This window comes from Pteronotus mesoamericanus, unplaced genomic scaffold, assembly GCF_021234165.1.
Source record: "Pteronotus mesoamericanus isolate MK-2021 breed Mesoamerican mustached bat unplaced genomic scaffold, CSHL_Meso_final scaffold_12, whole genome shotgun sequence".
Lineage (NCBI taxonomy): Eukaryota > Metazoa > Chordata > Mammalia > Chiroptera > Mormoopidae > Pteronotus > Pteronotus mesoamericanus.
The window spans coordinates 33,532-53,757 of NW_026555303.1; the positions used below are offsets into that span (position 1 = coordinate 33,532).

A 20,226-nucleotide genomic window follows, 5' to 3' on the forward strand; every position below is an offset into this window, starting at 1 on the left:
TGCCATTTTATTCTTTATACTTATGCTCCCCCCCTTCTCTATTTCTTCTTCCTAAAGCAGGGCATTTAACACTTCTTGCAATACTGGTTTGGTGGTATTTAATTCCTTTAGCCTTTTTTGGGGGGGGTCTGGGAAGCTCTTTATTTCACCTTCAATTTTATTCATTTTTATTTTAAAAAATATTTTATTTATTTTTAGAGAGAGGACAAGGGAGGCAGAAAAAGAGGGAGCGAAACATCGATGTGTGAGAGAGAAACAGCAATAGGCTGCCTCTCGCATTATCCCCAACCAGGGACTGGGTCCGCAACCCAGGCATGTGCCCTTTCACTTTGTGGTACGATGCCCAACCAACTAAGCCACATCAGTCAGGGCTCACCTTCCATTTTGAATGATATCTTTGCTGGATAGAGTAGTCTTGTCTGCATGTCCTAGCTTTTTATCAGTTTGCATAATTCATGCCAGTCCCTTCTGGGATGAAGTGCTTCTCTGGAGAAATCATCTGACAGCTTTATGGAAACTCCCTTGTAGGTAAGTAACTGTCTCTCTCTTTATGATTTTAAGATTCTCTCCTTGTCTTTAACCTTTGCCATTTTAATTATGATGTGTCTTGGTGTGGGTCTCTGGGTTCATCTTGATTGGGACTCTCTGCACTTTCGGAACTTGTATGACTTTTTCCTTCACCAGGTTAGGGAAGTTTTCATCCTTTATTTCTTCAAACAGGTTCTCTATCCCTTTCTCACTCTCTTCTTCTGGTACTCCTATGATATGGATGTTGTTATGCTTCATGTTTTCCTTAGACTTTCCTCATTTTTAAATTCCCTTTTCTTTTTGATTCTGTGCTTAGGTGCTTACTGTTGCCTTGTCCTCTAAATCACTGACTAGATCCTCTGCTTCATCTAACCTGATGCTGATTCCTTTTAGTGTATTCTTCATTTTAGATAGTGTATTCCTCATCTCTGAATGGTTCTTTTTTATGGTTTCTATATCCTTTTAATGCTTACCGTCTTTTTGTTTCCATTTTCACTGAGATCATCTATTCTTCCCCTAAGGTCCTTGAGCATCCTTATAACCATTGTTTTAAACTCTACATCTGGTATTTGTTTGCTTTCATTTCATTTAATTCTTTTTCTGGGGATTTCTCTAGTTCCTTTATTTGGGACGTATTTCTTCATCTCCCCATTGTGTCTCTGTATTAGGTTGATCGTCTGTGACTCCCAAACTTGTTATGATGGCTTTATGATGAGTGTTGTTGTGCTCGATGGCACAATCTTCCAGGTCACCTGAGGTCCATGCTCCAGGAATGCTCTTGTGGGTTATGTGCACCCCCCCTGTTGTAGTTGAAGATTGAATGCTGTTGGCTCTTTCTTGGGTGGAGGTAATCCTTCATGCTGGCTGACTGTAAAGGTAAAACTCGATCATCATGTTATGAGACACTGTGCATGGGGGTGTCCCCCGAGGCGGAGTTGTTCCCAGTAGGGTCTGTTGCCTGCCAGAATCCCCCTTTGGTTGTGATGCTTGTGTGGCAAGTTGGGCCAAGCTCTGGTGTGGTCTGAAGCCCACCACAGGTTGTGTTGGTTCTGGGTCCACTGTGGTGGGGATCAGGTACAGGTCAATGTCAGATGTTGTGTGTAACTGGCCTTGGGCTACCTTTCTGGAGCTTCTATGTTGTTTACTTTTTGTCGTTTTTGTCTAGTGGAGCTGGGTGTGCTTTGGAGGGACCAATCTGTGTCTAAGGGTCAGCTTCCTCCAACTTAGAGCAGGAGGCCGGTCTGTAAAATGACCAAGGCTCCCTGAGGTTCGCCTCCACCTGTCAGCTACTCCACCTCCCTCTAAGGTTGCCTGGTCTGCCTCTAGAGCCTTCCAAATAAAGACTGTCGTGTGGGCTCAGGCCGGGAGCAAAACACAGCCCCCTCTACAAGTTGCAGACTCAGTAAGGTGTGGCTACTGGGGTCGGGAGGACCTGGCTAGTAGGTCCCCTACTTGGGGATCTTACAGTAAGGAACTCAATGAGGGGTAAGTGGCCCCTACTCTAGAGCCAAAGCACTCAGTCTCTGCCAGAGTCTCCAACTCCAGTTCCATCTGGAGAAGCTTGCTGCTGCTTCTGGTTGGGTGCAGCCAGCTGTCCCCTCTGCGGGAGCAAACTCAGGCACCCTGAGATCCAGGGGACAGATCAAAAAAGTCTCCCACTGTGGGTGATGCCAGCCTAGCCCCCAGGAGGGGGCTAGGCACTTCATCCCAGTACCGGACATTAGCCTTCAAAGGACTCACCCTTTGAATGTCCCAGCTCTGAGCTGCTGTCCATTTCCCCCCATAAAACTGAGCCCAGCAAGGTGGGGTATCTGGGACTTGGAAGGGTTGATCCAAATAGTCTCCTGTTGGGCAAGGGGCCTGCAAACCAGTAGGATTGTGGCAGGCACGTCTCCCTGTTCCTGGGGTAGTGTGGGCTGAGCTCACTGTGGAAATAAGTGTGCCCCGCTCCACCACCGTGATCTAACCACAGACCACAGCCCCTGCCTGCCTAGTTTCAAGACAAGAACTTTCCTGGGAGACATGGTTTGGTTCGACACTCCCAGCTCTGTGTGGCACTCTGGCCCCTTGCTTGGCTGAACTCAGCAGGATTGGACCAGCCAAGTGATTCAGTGGATTGGGAGGGACGCCAGCTGTGCCTTCGAGGTCGGGGAGACGGGCCCTTTCCAAAGCCACACAGTTCAGTGACTGCCAAAAGCCACCACAGAAAAAGAAGTCCCCAACAGTCACTGCTGGCTGCAGCTGGCAGGCCTTTCTGCAGGACTTGAGTATGGCAGAGTGGGCTCATCAGCCGTCAGAGACTGGGCAGTGCATCCCCCAGTTCCCCAGCCTGGTGCTATAATAGGAGGAGTGCTCATCCTTGAAAAGTTTGCATCTGGGTCTCCCAGGCAGACTGCACCCCCACTGATTTTCACCACTAGATGCTATGCAGGCCCCTTTTTCTGTCTCTGTTGCTCTGGGTTGGGGATCTCTTCTTGGAGTTGAGACCGAATGCTCCTGCAGGGAGGGAGTTTTGCTGCCACAATATCCCTCTGGCTGCCGCTGCACCTGGGTGTGGGGGCTAGTCCTTTCTGTGTCGCTGCCCTTCTTACCAGTCTCTGTGTGGCTTCTTCTGTAAAAACTTGGTATAATATTTTACTTCAGCCAGGCTTCATTTGGTTTCTCAGGTTGATTGCTCTATAATTCAGCTGTAAATCTGGTTTGGTGATGAGAGCAGGTGAGTGTAGTTTCCACCTACTCTGCAGCCTTCTTGGAATTGGCAACTACTTTTTGAGCCAGGGGTGTATTTTCATAAAGATCTACCACATTTTTTTAATGGCCTTATAGTATGCTGTTAGGTGGAAGTATTATTTGGCTTAATGATTCCTCTGTTGAAGAACTTTCTTTCTCTTGCAAATAATTTTGCAGTAACATTCTTGTACATATGCCCTTGCATGCACGTTCATGTGGATACTTCTATTAGGTAGATTCTTAGAGGTATTGCTTGAGTAAGGAGTATGCATATTTTACAATGTGGTATGTACTAACGAATTGCACCTCAGTCTGTCCTTTAAATCAGTCTTTCATACTATAGCGAGAGGTCTCTCTGTAAAATGAATTTGATCACGTGACTTCCCGACATCATAAAGCCAGGGCAAATATGTTTGATGGGTTTCTCTTGTCTATGTAATGGATTTTAAAATTCTGCCCTAGCTGATGTGGCTCAGTGGATTGAGTGCCAGTCTGCAAACCAAAGGGTTGCCGGTCCGATTCCTAGTCAGGGCACATGCCTGGGTTGTGGGCCAGGTCCCCAGTAGGGGATGCACCAGAGGCAACCACACATTGATATTTCTCTCCCTCTCTTTCTCCCACTCTTCCCTCTCTCTTAAAAATAAATAAATAAATAAATAAATAAATAAATAAATAAATAAAATTCTTAGTTTTTAAGAGTATTTGAGAGTTACCACTATATAATCTGGCCCTGATCTATCTCTCCTACCATTGCCCCCACCAACAAATATATACTGTGTTCTTTAAAAAAAATATTTTTAGACAGAGGAGAAGGGAGGGAGAAAGAGAGGGAGAGAAACATCACTGTGCAGGTGCCTCTCATGCCCCCTACTGGGGACATGGCCCACAACCCAGGCATGTGCTCTGACTGGGAATCGAACCGGCGACCCTTTGGTTTGCAGGCCGGAGCTCAATCCACTGAGCCACACCAGCCAGGGCCATATACTGTGTTCTCTAAGTCAAAACCCACCTATTCTGTGAATGCTGCCACATCTACAGCCCTCTCACTTCCCTCTCTACTCAAGATAGAATTAGTTACTTACTTCTCTAAGTTCCATAGCATTTAATTTATTATCCCTCTGATAGCACTTTCTAAATTGTACTGTGTTTGTGTGTATCTGTCTCCCCTACTACTCTGAACTTCTTAAGGACAGGAACTGTATTATTCATCTCTTTATTTCTCGCACTTTGCACTATGCCTGTCAGGGTGGTTGCTCAACAAGTGTGCATGAAATGGGGAAGATATCCCTCCGGTAGTATTAGTGATTAGAACTTTGGAAGATAGAGCAATGATGGAAGTTTTGAAATGTAGCAGAAAGCTGACTGAATCCTGGAAGCTGGTGAGGAATGGAGAAATGGGCTTCCACTTGCAAGAGTCCTCATTTGGTTTTCTCCTCAAATACCGAGACCAACTCTCTGACTTTCTGTGTTAATAGACTGGGGACTTGAGAACATTTCAAATATTGAAAATTAGATGATTGAGGATCTACTTGGTGGAGGGGGGAGTTTGACTCAGTTCGTCTCAACCCTTTCCTGGCCAGATACTTATGCTTAAAGACCCAACCCTTTCCCAGAGTCAGGAACACGTTTTCTTCTTCAAAAATCAAAGCCTCTTCATGTTAAGGTGAGGATTCAGGTGGGGTTAAGACTGGTAAATAGATCAGATACTTCTACAATGTCTCTTTAGCCTGGCTCAAGGGGAACGTATCCTACTGAAAGGCTGTTGGGCTGTGGCCCTATTCTGGACTTAATTATCTGTGTGAAATTATTTTTTACCTTATTCAGGCAACTCTGGTAGCTCTCCTAGTCTGATTGCTTTGAAGAAAGAAGAATAGAAGGAAAAAAATAATAATAAGTCATGTCGGAGATACTTGACCTCTCTTTTCTGTCGGAGATGGAAAGGAATTTGATCCTCGGTGTTCTACAACGAGATGAGGAGCTCCGGAAAGCAGATGAAAAAAGGATTAGGTAAGAGTCCCAGAAAGAGCATGGGTTCCCAGGCCTTTTCCCAATGATATCCAGGCTTCTTCTTATACCTGTCATCTGACTTTCAGAAGAACTTGTGTATGAGGTTTATAACTCCTCGTTGGCTCAGGTTGGACTTTGAGGTTGCTGCTTTCACGGAACTAAGTAGTTTTATTGTGTCTACCCCACAACCCCTCTCTATCTAACCTATACATATCCTGAGTCCACTTGTACTTCTCTTTTGGGTCTTGGCAGGCGATTGAAGAACGAGTTACTGGAGATAAAAAGGAAGGGGGCCAAGAGGGGCAGCCAGCACTATAGTGATCGGACCTGTGCTCGGTGCCAAGAGAACCTGGGCCGTTTGACTCCTAAGACCAACACTTGTCGGGGTTGTAATCACTTGGTGTGCCGGGACTGCCGTATCCATGAAAGCAATGGTACCTGGAGGTGCAAGGTGTGCACCAAGGAAATGTGAGTGTCACTTATGGCTGAGTAGAGGGCGGAAGTGAGGCCCTGGCTGTGGTGAGAATTTCTCCCCTCAGCCTTTGTTGGTTGAATGATAAGACCATTCTTTATCTATCTGCCATTTTCTTTTATTCCTTCCCAGAGAGCTGAAGAAGGCAACTGGAGACTGGTTTTATGACCAGAAAGTACATCGCTTGGCTTATCATACAGGCAGTGAGATAATCAGGTTATCCCTGCGCCACAAACCTGCAGGTACCAGATCTTTCTGGAGGTGGTTCCTTGAGGTGTTGGACCTCAGTGATAGATCCACTGGCGTTCAATCCTTGTGTGTTCTTACTGGTGGTATCTTACCTTCATGGGTTCAACCTGATTGTGGGGAATATAAAGATTATACTGCCGTCCCTTCTGCAAGTGTGATATGTTTCCCTTTCCCCCCTCATCATCACCGTTCTGCCATGCTTTGTTTGTCTCAAAGTGAATAAAAGGGAGACTGTGGGACGGTCCCTCCTTCATCAGTCACAGATAGGTGATGTCTGGTCAGGAAGAAAGATCATTCAGGAGCAACAGGAGTCCAGGTAAGAAAGAAACAATCATTTCAAGAACTGCTATGCATCTCTTTAATTGTATTATTTGTTTTACTTTGTTCTGTTTCTAAAATAATAGATGTTCATTATAAGAAAATTTGGAATGTATAGAAAAGAATGAAGAAGGAGGAAAAAATGTCCCTAATCCTCTTACTCATATGTAAATATTGACACTTTGCCTTTATTTACTTTATGGGGACAGTTTAAAGACAAGTACAAATAACACATAGTCATCATTAAAAACTTAATCAGTATAGGAAATGATAGAGAAAGCAACAAATCACCCAAATTCTTACTCCCTCAGTGTTCACGTTATCTGAAAATTATTTCAGATATCTTTTGTGCATATATAGAGGTAGAGGGATAGGTGAATGGATAGACAGAAAAAACTTGGTAATATAAGATCATAATATATATTAAACTAAAATATTTTCTTTAGTTTTACTTGAATTTATCAGAATAAAACACTGAAATAAACTTGAGGAATTACTTGTCTTCAGACAAATTTTTTTTTTACCATAAAAGATATTAGTCATTAACACCTCCTTAAGCTAAAGAAAAATATTATGAAAATCTTGATGAGTTAGTAATGTTTTTCTAATGTCTTTTTGTTAAGAAACTTCTTGAGATAAAATTCACATATCATATAATTCATCTATTTATAGTATACAGTGGGTTTTAGTATATTTACAGAGTTGTGCAACCACCAGCCCAATCAATTATAGAAATTCTTATCACCTTAAACAGAAACCTGGTACCCTTTATCTATCATTCCCTGCAGCCTCCCTGTCTTCCTCATCTCTAAGCAATCACCAATTTACTCTCTTTGTCTATATATTTACCTATTCTGGGCATTTCATTTAAATGGAATCATACAATATGTAGTCCTTTGTGAGTGTCTCCTCCTTCTTAATGTAATGTTTTTGAGGTTCACCCATGTGGTGGCATATATCAGTACTTCATTTCTTTTTATTACCAAATGGTATTCCATTATATGTAGATGCCACATTTGTTTATCCATTCACCTGTCACTGGACATTTGGGTTGTTTCCACTTTTGGCTGTTGTGAGTAATGCCGTTATGAACATTCATTATGAGTTTGTTTGGACATATGCCTTCATTTCTTTTAGGTAGATAGATACCTATGATTGGAGTTGCTGGGACAGTCAGTCACTTAGTCATTTTTTAAACCTACCTGTTTCAATATTACACATTATCAGTGGACTCTGCTGTCAAAGAGATTAGATTTCTTACAGTTCCTCCCAACTCCTTACCCTGTTCCCAGTTTTTATTGCTCAGATTATTATGGCATTTACATTCTGTTATGCCGTCATAATTCACCTGCTTGTTTTATCTGTTTGTTTAGTTTTAGTTCCTGTTTTAAAAGATTGTATGCTTATAACCATGTGTTGTACTATGACTTCTCTGTATTTCGGAATTCTTTACTTATTTCTTAGTTACCTGTATTTTTTCATTGAGAAGTTCCCTTAAGAAGGGCCTGTGAGTGCTATTTTTATTTTACTCTTTCCTGTTAAAATGACTATCAAGTGCCTTTGTACTTGACCGATATCTTGGCTGGATTTTACAGTCTTGGGTCACACTTTCTTTCCCTCAGAATTTTGTAGATATTACTCTTCTATCACTGAATATGACTGGGAAGAAGTCTGAGGCTAGCTAGCTAGCTCTAGTCTTTGTCCCTTGTAGGTAATTTACTGTGTGTGCACACGTGTGTGTGTGTGTGTGTGTGTGTGTGTGTGTGTGTGTGTGTGTGTGTGTGTGGATCTGAATATTCCTTAACAAATTCCTTTTATTTTTCTTGAAGTTTAGTAACTTAACAAGGATATGTCTCAGTGGTATATCATTTTTCCCTAATATGCAGTGTAGCCTTGATGAGTTCTTTCTTCATTGCTGGAAGTCTTTTTGTACCATATACTCTGAACTCTTTTCCTGTTTCATTAGTTAAGTTCTCCACCTCAGGAACATTGGATTTCCTTATCCTCCATTTGCGTCCTTTTCTTTTACTATTAAATGCAAGAGAAAAAAAAGAGAAAGATGAATGCAGCTAAGCATGATTAGCCTAACCCTTTCCTCTATGCTATTACTTTGATTTTCAGCCATTTCTCTCTTTTTCCAAAAAATATTTTTACTAATAAAATTTATTGTGGGGGAAGTTTTCAGTTAAAGAAAAACTGACAAGAAAGTACAGGTTTTTCATATACCCTCTTCCAATTTTCCTTATTAGTAACATCATGCATTAGCATGATACTTTGGTTTTAATTGACAGGCCAATAATGATACATTATTAATAACTAATGCCTATTGTTTACATTAATACTTTGGTTAAATATTCTATAGGTCTTAACAAGTGTATAATAAAATAACATTTATCTACCATTACAGTATTATACAGAATAATTTTACTGCTCTAGAAAAATCTCCTGTCCTCTACCTATTCATCCTTTTCCTCAACCTCCAAACCCCTGAGAATCACTGATCTTTCTACTCCCTCCATAGTTTCACTTATTTCAGAATTTCATATAATGGGAATCACACAGTAAGTGGTCTTTTCAGTTTGGCATTTATCACTAGCAATACTCGTTTAAGATTTCTCCATATCTTTTCATAGGCTTGGTAACTCATTTCTCTTTAGTATTGAACAATATTTCATTGTATGAATGTATCACTGTACTTATCCACTTATTGAAGGACATTTTGGTTGATTTTGCTAGTTATGAATACAGCTTCCATAAATATTTGTGTCCAGGTTTTTGTGTGGACATAAGTTTCCAACTCATTTGTATAAATACCAAGTACTGTGATTACTGGGTCATGTGGTAAAAGTATATTTAGTTTTATAAGAAACTACCAAACTGTCTTCGAGAAAATTTACCATTTTGCATTTCTTTTTTTTTTTAATTTAATTTTAATTTATTTTTTCAAATACATTTGTCTCTGCCTCCCCCCCACCACTTTCCATTGCCCTCTCCCTCCTTCCCTCCCTCAGCTCTTCCCCTTTGGTTTTGCATTTTTACCAGAAGTAAATTATAAATGATTGAACAGTTCCTATTGCTCCATATTCTTGCCAGCATTTTCTGGATTTAAGACATTGTAATAGGTGCATAGTGATACCTCATTATTCTTTTAGTTGGAAATTTCCAGCTGACATATGATGTTGAGGATCTTTTCATGTGCTTATTTGCCATCAGTATATTTTTTTCGGATATGTGTCTGTTCAGATCTTTTGTCCATTTTTTCCCCCCAAGGTAATTTGCCTTTTAATCCTATATCAGTAATCACTGATAGGGTAGAAAAAAGCTCTCAGAGAGAGGAAGAAAATGAAAAAAGCCCCCACCTCAGTTAGGAATATGACCTGTTCCTAACATCTAGAAGCTTCTTTTCAATACTTTGAAATCCATTCCAATTTATTATCAATGCTGAAGAATAAACATTAATAAAATACATGGTATAATTTTTTATATCTTTCTAACAATGTAATATATGATTAAATTGATATTTCAAATCAATGGAGAAAATAAGGCTTATTCAAATAAGGTGCATGGATCATTATTACTTGAAATAAAACAAACATAGAGCCCTATTTCACACGTTATACAAGAAATATTCAGGTGAGTTAAAAATCAATGTGTAACATATAAGGATTTTTAGGAGAAAATACAAAATATTATCTTTCTTACACTGATAAAATATTCAAACCTAGAAGCTATAAAGTAAAATATTGATAATATGACTATATTAAACATTTAAGACTATGCAGTAATATTCATGTAAAAAAAGTTGAAGGACAAGTAATAGAACAGGAAAGTACTTGCAACACATCTATAAAAGAGTTAATAGCTTTTTTCTTTCTTTTTTTTTTTAGGGAAAAAAAATTATACAAACATTGAATCAATAAATGGATAAAGAATACCAAAAAGCCGTTTAAAGCTTTTTTAAAAAATAATAGAAATAGGCAAGAAATATACAAAAATGGATTTAGTTTCAACAAATAATAAAATAACAACTAAAACATTATCACAATCAGAATAATAAGTATTAAAAATACTGGTAATATCAAGTATTGGTGACTGTGAAAGGCACTGGGTACTCATAGACTCTTTTTCATCTTCGTAAAGCAGTCCCTTTAGCATATTTTGCAGTGCTGGTTTGGCGGAGGTGTATTCTTTTAGCCTTCTTTTTTCTGAGAAGCTCCTTATTTCGCCTTCCATTTTCATTGAGAGCCTTGCGGGGCAGAGCAGTCTTGGTTGCAGGCCTTTGCTTTTCATGACTTGTAATCTTTCTTGTCATTCCCTTCTGGCATGCAATGTTTCTGTTGAGAAGTCAGCTGCTGGCCATATCGGGGCTCCCTTATATGTTACTACCTGTTTCTCCCTTGCTGCCTTTAGGATTCTCTGTTTGTCTTTGATATTTGCCATTTTAATGATGTGTCTTGGAGTGAGCCTCATTGGGTTCCTCTTGAAAGGGACCCTCTGTGCTTCCTGGACTTGTGTGACTTTTTCTCTCCTCAAGTTAGGGAAGTTTCCCATCATTAGTTTTTCAAACAAATTCTCTATCCCTTGCTCCTCTTCTTCTCCTTCTGGTGTCCCTATTACATGGATATTATTACATTTCATGTTGTCCTGCATTTCCCTCAATGGCTCTTCATTCTTTTTGAGTGCTTTTTTCATTTTCTTCCTCTCTCTGAGAGCTTTTTTCTACCCTATCTTCCAGCTCGCTTATTTGTTTCTCAGCTTTATCTAGCCTTCTTTTGATTCCTTCTACTGTGTTCTTCAGTTCAGAAATTGCATTCTTCATTGCCTCTTGTCTCTTATTGATAGTTCTTATGTACTATCTGTGCCTGCCACTCCGTACTCAGTGGTCAGGTTTTAGCATTATGGGACGTAGGTAGAGCCTCCTGGTGGTGGAGCCATTGGGTCCTCTCACACTGTTGCTGCTCAGGGGAGTAGTCTGCCTGAGCAAGATGGTTGCTGCTGCATGGGGGATGAGTCAGCACCGGGATCCTACCGGCTAGTCTCTCAGTTCACTTCCCAAAGCCTCCTTCCCCAGTCTCTCCTCAGGCGTCTCCAGCCCACTCTGCCCTCACCTCAGCTGCAGACGAGGGTAAGTGGCTGCAAATAAAAATTTACGTGTTGGTCCTTTAAATGACTCTTTGTGTCTCCAGCCACCCATCTCTGGCAGAGAGCAACAGTGTCACTTTTCGCAGTTGGCCGTTATGTGTGTACTTTTTGGACTCTGGTGCCATAGGCTGGAGATCCCCACTTATGGCTTAGACCCTGGCCTTCTCAGGGGGATGCAGCTGGCTGTTTCAGTATCCTTCTGGTGCTACCGCCCCATGGGTGCCCCGCCCGCCTTGTCGAGTCTCTACTGTACTCCTTACCACTTAGGTTGTGCTAAAGCTGATTCCTCTGTTTGTCCAAGGTTATAAGGCTCCTCTCTTCTGTTGTTCAGTTGTTCGTTCCAGGTGCTTTCTCCACAATTTAGCTTGAATTCCAGGTTGGTCCTGGGAGGAGGCCTGTGTGTCTTCCCCTCACTCCTCTGCCATCTTGATTCTCTCCTTTTTGTCCATTTAAAAAAATTCTTTTTATTCTATTGTTGCCCCCATTTCCCCCACCTTTGCTCTCCCCTGTCCTGCCCATCCCCCCAAATCTTCCCCTTTTTTCCCCCATTATCCACTCCTACTCTCCCTCCTCTCTGATCAATATCAGTTTGTTCTTTATATCCATATCTCTGGTTTGTTTTCCTCACTTGTTGGTTTTTCTGATTAGGTTCCATTTACAGGTGAGATCATACGGTATTTGTCTTTCACCACCTGGTTTATGTCACTTAGCATAATACTCTCCAGTTCCATCCATGCTGTTGTGAAGGGTAGGAGTTCCTTCTTTCTTTCTGCTGTGTATATTGCACTGTGTAAATGTACCACAGTTTTTTGATCCACTCATTTACTGATGGGCTCTGATGCTGTTTTTAGCACTTGGCTATTGTAAATAGCGCTGCTATGAATATTGGGGTGCATAGGTTCTTTTGAATTGGTGTATTGGGATTCTTAAGTTATAATCCAAGCAGTGGAATCACCAGGTGAAAAGGTAGTACGATTTTTACTTTTTTCATGAAATCCCATACTGTTCTCCACAGTGGGTGCATCACTTTGCAATCTCACCAACAGTGTAGTAGGGCTCCCTCTCCTCCACATCCTTGCCAGGACTTACTGTGTCTCAATTTGTTAATGATGGCCATTCTGACCAGTGTGAGGTGGTATCTCATTTTGGTTTTAATTTGCATCTCTTTGATGGCTAGTGATGCAGATCATCCTTTCATATGTCTTTGGGCCCTTTGTATGTCATCCTTGGAGGAGTGTCTGTTCAGTTCCTTTGCCCATTTTTTAATTGGATTGCTTTTCTTCCTGGTGTGGAGTCATGTGAGTTTTTTATGTATTTTGGAGATCAAGCCCTTGCCTGAGGTATGATTGGCAAATATGTTTTCCCATATGGTTGGTTCCCTTTTCATTTTGCTGATATTTTCTTTAGCTGTGCAGAAGCTTTTTAATTTGATGTAATCCTGTTTATTCTTTCCTTTATATCCCTTGCTCTAGGGGACATATCGGTGAAAATATTGCTGCATGGACTATCTGAAATTTTCCACCCTATGTTCTCCTCTAGGACTTTTATGATGTCACGACTTATATTTAGGTCTTTATCCATCTTGAGTTTATTGTGGTGTATGGTGTAAGTTTGTGGTTGGGTTTCATTTTTTTTTTTTTTTATGTAGCTGTCCAGCTCTCCCAGCACCATTTGTTGAAGAGTCTATTTTTATTCCATTTTATGCTTCTGCATCCTTTGTCAAATATTAATTGACCATGGAGACACTGGCTTATTTCTGGGTTCTCTATTCTGTTCCATTGACGTATGTGTCTGTTCTTATGCCAGTATCAGACTGTTTTGATGACAGTGGCCGTGTAATATAGTTTGGTGTCAGGTATTGTGATACCTCCTACTTTGTTCTTCTTTCTCAAAATTGCTGAGGCTATTCGGGGTCATTTATGGTTCCATATACATTTTTGAAATTTGTTTTTCTATATCTGTGAAATATGTCATTGGTATTGTAATAGGGATTGCGTTGAATCTGTGAATGGCTTTGGGTAGTACAGACATTTTGATGATATTTATTCTTCCAATCCATGAACACAGTATATGCTTCCATTTATTTGTGTCTTCCTTAATTTCTTTCTTCACTGTGGTGTAGTTTTCTGAGTACAGGTCTTTTATCCCCTTGGTTAGGTATATTCCTCTGTACTTTATTTTTTTTTTGTTACTATAGTAAATAAGATTTTTCTTAGTTTCTCTTTCTGATAGTTCATTGTTGGTATACAAAAATGCCATCAATATCTGACCATTGACTTTGTATCCCACTGTTTTGCCTAATTCACTTATTAGGTTGAGTTGTGTTTTGGTGGAGCCTATAGGGTATTCTATGTACACTGTCATGTCTCCTGCAATGCGACATGACAGTTTTCTTTCCTCCTTTCCTTTTTCGATGCCTTTTATTTCTTCTTCTTGTCTGATTGCTGTGGCTAGAACTTCAAGCACTATGTTAAATAAGAATGTATGTGAAAGCAGACACCCTTGTCTTCTTCCTGATCTTGAGGAAAGCTTTTAGTTTTTGCCCATTGAGTATGATGTTGCCTGTTGGTTTCTTGTATATGGCCTTTATTATGTGGAGGTATGCTCCCTCTGCTCCCACTTTGCTGAGGGTTTTTATCATAAATAGGTGCTGGGTTTTCAGCCAGTTCTCTCTTACCATTCCTGTCTTATTCCCTCCCTCCCTTCCTTTTTGCTGTTTCTAATATATTTACTTGAATGAACTGTCTTATTTAGGTTTTAATTGATTGTTTCTTCACCATCTGTCCTCCTCTAATTTTTTTACTTTATCAGGTCCTATTTGAGCTCTTACGTTTTATTCAGTCTATATTCTTACTCAACTCCTGTGCTTTGTAAGAGACTCACATGAAAGCTACATACTTTCCTATGGCTATATTCTTCTCCAGAACAGGTATTTCGTTCATTTTGCAAGTCATTTCTATTTCTCCCCACTTAGTGGCATAATTATATATGCCACTCTTTTCTTTAAAGACCATTTCTTTTCTTTTTACTCATGTTTAACAGGGGAAATTCTGCATGTATATTTTGTTGGCTCTGACACAGGATGTGTGAATTCTTCTTGACAAGCTTCTTACCTCAACTTGAGGTGGACAATTTATCTGTTTCCCACTCTCGATTATATTTTAATTTAAGGATAGAATATTGCTTTCTGTGTGCTTCCTTTTTTGTGTATCTAGTGGAGGGGAAAAAGGCAACTTGGGGTTCATGGGTTTCTGTCTCCTGAAATTCTCTTAAATGTCTCAACTCACTAAACCTAGTTCTGAATGTGTCCTTTAGCTCATACCAGTGTCCTGAAAGATGACAAAACCCAGTAGTGTTATCTGCCTCATTTGGGGTACCACAGGGATACCTGGGGCTACAAGCCTTGAGAACTTTGTTTTCATTGACTTTCCTAAGGACTGTCCAGTCAGTCACTCAGTCTGCACATCTCCACATCAGACAGAATTTTGCTGAGCTAAATCTTCCTTCTGTTTTCTTAGCCATTATCTTTCGAACTTTATGACTTGGGACTTAGTTCCTTTCTCCATTTGGTTGTTGCTGGTGATTTTTTGTGTTTTATTTTGACTTTATCTCAGCCAAAGAGAAATAACTTTTTCAGGTTTTATATGATTGTTCAAAAGCAATATAGAAATATTTGTATGTCAAATGAAAAACCGCTCTGGTTCTGCCCCAGACAATTAGTGGTAATAGTTTTGGTGTATGGACTACCAGACTGCCTAAATGTATACATATGGGTCGGCTTCTTAATTTTTTTATTTTTATTTTCCAATTACAGTTTACATTCGCTATTATTTTCTATTAGCTTTAGGTGTATAGAGTAGTGGTTAGACAACCATATTCTTTACAAAGTGTCCCCCTCCCCCAGTATTTCAAGTTCTCACCTGGCACCATACATAGTTTTTACAATACTGTTGACTATATTCCCTGTGCTGTACTTTACATCCCCATCACTCTTTTATAACTACCAGTTAGTTCTTCTTAATCCCTTTAGCTTTTTCACCCAGCCCTGCAACCCCACTCCCCTCTGGCAACCATCAGTCTGATCTCTGTATCTATGAGTCTGTTTCTATTTTGTTTGTTCATTTATTTTGTTTTTAGGTTTTACACATATAAGTGCAATCCTGTGGTATTTGTCCTTCTCTCACTGTCTTAACATTTGTGACAGTATGGATGGACCTAGTGGGTTTCTTAAGTTTTTAGTTTGTTTTTAATAATGCAAATAGAAATACCCCTGGAGAATAAATCATGGCATGCTCTGATACTTTCGCCTTCCTTTAAAGACGTGAGGATGTGAGAGAATATATAAAATCTAATTCCTTCCTGTGGTTTCAAGAAAATATTGAGAACAAAATACATGTAACCCTCAGCACATGTTTGCAGTCACTTTAAAGTAAATGTTTCTTCTGTAATGTGTGGAAAAAGTGGTTTTCCGACTCTCTGTTTTTGAAAATGAGCTAAATTTATTTTCAAAGACCACTTTATTGAGAAGTATATATACTTTAGAAGCAGCATGTTTCTCAAATGCTATATCCCACCCTAGTATTTCATTTGAGATGTTTGTAAGTTAAAAAAAAAAAAAGATACACAGCATCTTTGACGTATAGTTGGCTTGCACCGTAGTGTAACCTAGATTTTCAAAGTCATGCAAACAAACTCTGGGGTTTCTGTTTGTGTATTTTGAATGCCTACTAAAATCTGAGTCACTTCAAAAAATAATTTGTTTTTTAAGATTAAACTGTGTGCACATTAGGTGAACGAGGGAGAACTTTAAAAAGTCAATGATACAGATAATTCAGTAGAAAATGGGTAAAAGACTCAGACATTTCACCAAAGACAATTCACAGATGTACAATACCTACTTTAAAAAAAGCTCAGCATTATTAATCACTATGGAAATGCAGATTAAAATCACAATAACTACTGTGTACTCACTAGAATGGCTCAAATTAAAAAGAGTGACCATACCGATTGTTTGTGAGGATATAGAGCAACTGGAATGCTCATACACTGCTGATGGGAAAGTACAACAGTCAAGCTATTTAAAAAAAAACAGTTTAGTAATGTCTTAGAAATTTAAACATGCACCTATCTTGTGATTCACCATCCCATTCCTAGGTATTTACTCAAGAGAAGCAAAAGCATATATCCACAAAAAGACTTACCCATGAATGTTGATAGCAGCTTTATTTGTAATACCAAAACCTACAAATAACACAAAACTCTGTCAACAGATGAAGGGATAAATTGGCATTTGTTTATACAGTAGAATCGTGATTAGCAATGAAAAGGAATGGACTACTGATGTATGCCACAATATGGATAAATCTCAAAATAATCATGCTGAATGAAAGAATCCAAACAAAAAAGAGGACATACCTAAGAATCTGTTTGTATAAAATTCTAGAAAATGCAAACTAAATTTTAGTGACAGAAAGTTGGATAGATTACAAAGGGGCACAAAGAAAGTTTTGGTAGTGGTATGTGTGTTCACTAACTTTATTGTGGAAATGGTTTCACAAGTGTACACATATGTCAAAACTAATCAAATCACACAGTTAAACATGAAGCTTATGTCAATTATAATGCAAGAGGTAAAAGGAAACAATATAGAAACCTGTAACATCAATATCTTTCCATGTCAGTACCAAAGGTCTACATCATTGTTTTTGCTGTCTGTATGGCATTTCCTTGTATGTATCCCAGTTCTTGGCATAACATTGCTTCATTTAACGTCATTTCCTTATAATGATGATGAGAAAAAAACTTAATTTCAGGCTGGGGCCACTGTCTGTCTGGCATTTGCATGTTCTCTCCACGTCTGCATGGATTTTCTCTGAGTATTCCAGTTTCCTCCTGCATCCCAAGCCTGTGTATGTTTGGTTATTGGTGTGTCTACGTTGTTCCAGTGTGAATGAATGTGACTGGGTAAGAGTGTGCACTGTGGTGGAAGGGCATCCAGTCCAGTGTGGGTTCCTACCTTGTACCCTAAGCTGGCAGGCTCTGACCACCTGTGACCCTGAACTGGAATAAGCATGTTGAAAAGTAATTATATTGCTTGTTTTTATTAACCTTTCTTCAATGTACACAAAGCTCACATTTATTTCAGGGTTTAATATTAGAAGTGTTTTGGGTCTTCATTTAGAATTTGGTAGTGTCTTGTGACCAGAAATATGCCAAAAATACTTAACTGTTGTTTATTTCAATTAGCCTGTGGTAAAATTGGATTTCTTATATGTTGTTTCACTCAAAGTCACAGTATCCAAGAATCTCTGGATGACCCAAAGAGAGGACTCCCTATAGTGTGATTTTATCCATACAGCTTTGAGTAGCTGACTCATCTGCTTTAGGTGATGAGCCCCCCCTTTTTCCTTTGTGGATAAAGATAAGAATGGCTTTTATTCCCTGAACCTGATTAACACATCTGACATCACTTCTCAGAATGTAATTTCTGGATCCTACTGCTTCTGGCTGTCTATGACTTCTAGTCCCATTGGACCCAGAAGTCTTATTTATCCTAAACATGAAAAAGCTTAAGTAGCCATAAATGACTTTTTCCATAAAATTATGGAGCTTCAGAGATAATCTAATTCAACTCCTTTATTTTTACAGAAAAGAAGGCAGGATAAATGATTTACTTAAGATCATACAGATAGTTAGAGCCCAGAACTCCCATCTCTTAGTTTATTTTTTCACTGCACAGATGTCAAATGCTTTTTTGCCCCAGGGTTGTTTGTATTAGCTCTGGATCTGTATGTACTAATCTTTAGGGAAAAACACAAGCAGAAAACACTCTCCATGGGCCATTGTTAAACTACATCTCTAGAGGAATGGTTCTACTGTGGGTTCTTTATTCTTTGGAGCAAAGAATAATTCTAAAGTTAAAATGAAATCAAGCTCCTTGCCCTCTCTTCAACTATAAAGCTAATGCATCTTTTAAGAAATGACTGCTGTTTCAGCCCTGGCTTGTGTGGCCCAATTGATTGAGTGCTGGACTGTAAACCAAGGGGTCGCCGGTTCGATCCCGGTCAGGGCACATGCCTGGATTGCAGGCCAGGTCCGCAGCAGAGGGCACATGAGAGGCAACCACACATTGATGTTTATCTCCCTCTCTCCCTCCCTTCCCTTTTCCCTAAAAATAAATAAATAAAATCTTTTTGGGGGGTGGTTTAGAGACATTTATTTAATTTTTATGTTCTTATTTATTCTTCTACTGCATTGGATTATATATAAAGAGACTTGCAGAAATAATTTTTGAATTACCAATATTTTCATTGTATAATGATATTTCCATTAAGTAGTATGAAGAAAGGCAAGCAATTCACCAATTAATTACACATGTTTAGCGTCTTAAACCACATTTGCACACTTGTCCCATAAAGGTCCTTTTTCTTAAAGGCATTTGTGATTTATTTTACAGTGTTAACATTAATGCCTATTCCACAGTAACCACAATCATTCTTATTAGAAACATAAAAATACTTCAATCATATATGTACACATCAGTTTTGTATATGTCATTGACTCACCTTTAGATATGTCATTAATACTTCTGGCAAAACGACATCATTTTATACATGAAACATGTTGCAAATTAATACAGTAGAAATTGGGTTAGTATTTGTTATATTTCTGAATTTATGTAAGCCAATTAAGAGAAGAATTTTTATAAACCAATTTTAATTATTAACAGAAGAGGTGGACGTACAGACATATATACAGACACAACCAGCAACCTGCTAATTTCTTTTTTTTTAATTTGTGTTTCTTTTAATTTTTTTAATTTATAAATCATGTTTATTCTATTACAGTTGTCTCAATTTTTACCCCTTTACAACCCTCCACCCATCCCACCCCCACCCCCCACTGCCAGTCAATTCCCACTCTGTTGTCCATGTCCATGGGTCATTCATACGTGTTCTTTGTCTAGTCCCTTCCCCTTCTTTCCACCACTGTCCTCTTTCCCCCACCCCTCTGGTCACTTTCAGTCTGCTCCATGTTTCCATGCTTGTGGTTTATTTTGCTCATTAGTTTATTTTGTTGAATAGAGTCCACTTATAGGTGAGAACATATGGTATTTGTCATTCATCAACTGGCTTATTTCACTTAGCTTAATATTCTCCACTTCCATCGATGTTGTTGCAAAAGGTAGGAGTTCCATCTCTCTTTCTTTCTTTCTTAAATGCAGATTGATTTTATTTTTTTAAATTTCAAAGTTAATTATGAAATATTAAAAAAGATTTAAAACCATTATAAAGTCTTAACTATTAAACATGACACTAGCACAGAAATATTCAAGTAGATCAATGAAATATAATGAATATTCTAGAGACAAATGTATATATCTTTTTAACAATATATGATTAAGTTTATATTTCAAATAAATGGATAAAATAAGGATTATTCAACAAATAAAGTGTGTGGACCACTACTGCTTGAAATAAAATAAATATAGAGCCCTATTTCACACATTATACAAGAAATATTGAGGTGAGCTAAAAATCAATATGTAGAATCTAAGGAGTTTTAGGAGAAAATACAAACTAATATTTTTCTTACCCTCAAGTAAAATACTGACAATATGACTATGTTAAACATTTAACCATATAGTAATATACATATAAAAAAAGTTGAAGGTCAAGGAATAGAATAGGAAAATATTTGTAACACATCTAAAACATGGTTAATAGCTTTTTTGTTTTATTGTGTGTGTGTGTGTGTGTGTGTGTGTGTGTGTTTTTAGG

At 38.9% G+C, this 20,226-nt stretch overlaps 1 protein-coding gene across 1 annotated transcript in view; it reads left to right on the forward strand.

Moving 5' to 3' along the window:
- Positions 1-20,226, forward strand: part of SYTL4 (synaptotagmin like 4) — a 111,056-nt gene that overhangs the window by 19,549 nt on the left and 71,281 nt on the right. The window contains exons 2-5 of the mRNA XM_054587904.1: positions 5,083-5,265; positions 5,518-5,733; positions 5,870-5,979; positions 6,203-6,302. Of these exons, the coding sequence (XP_054443879.1) occupies positions 5,156-5,265; positions 5,518-5,733; positions 5,870-5,979; positions 6,203-6,302 (536 nt within the window). The 5' untranslated portion in view covers positions 5,083-5,155. The remainder of the gene's footprint in view (positions 1-5,082; positions 5,266-5,517; positions 5,734-5,869; positions 5,980-6,202; positions 6,303-20,226) is intronic.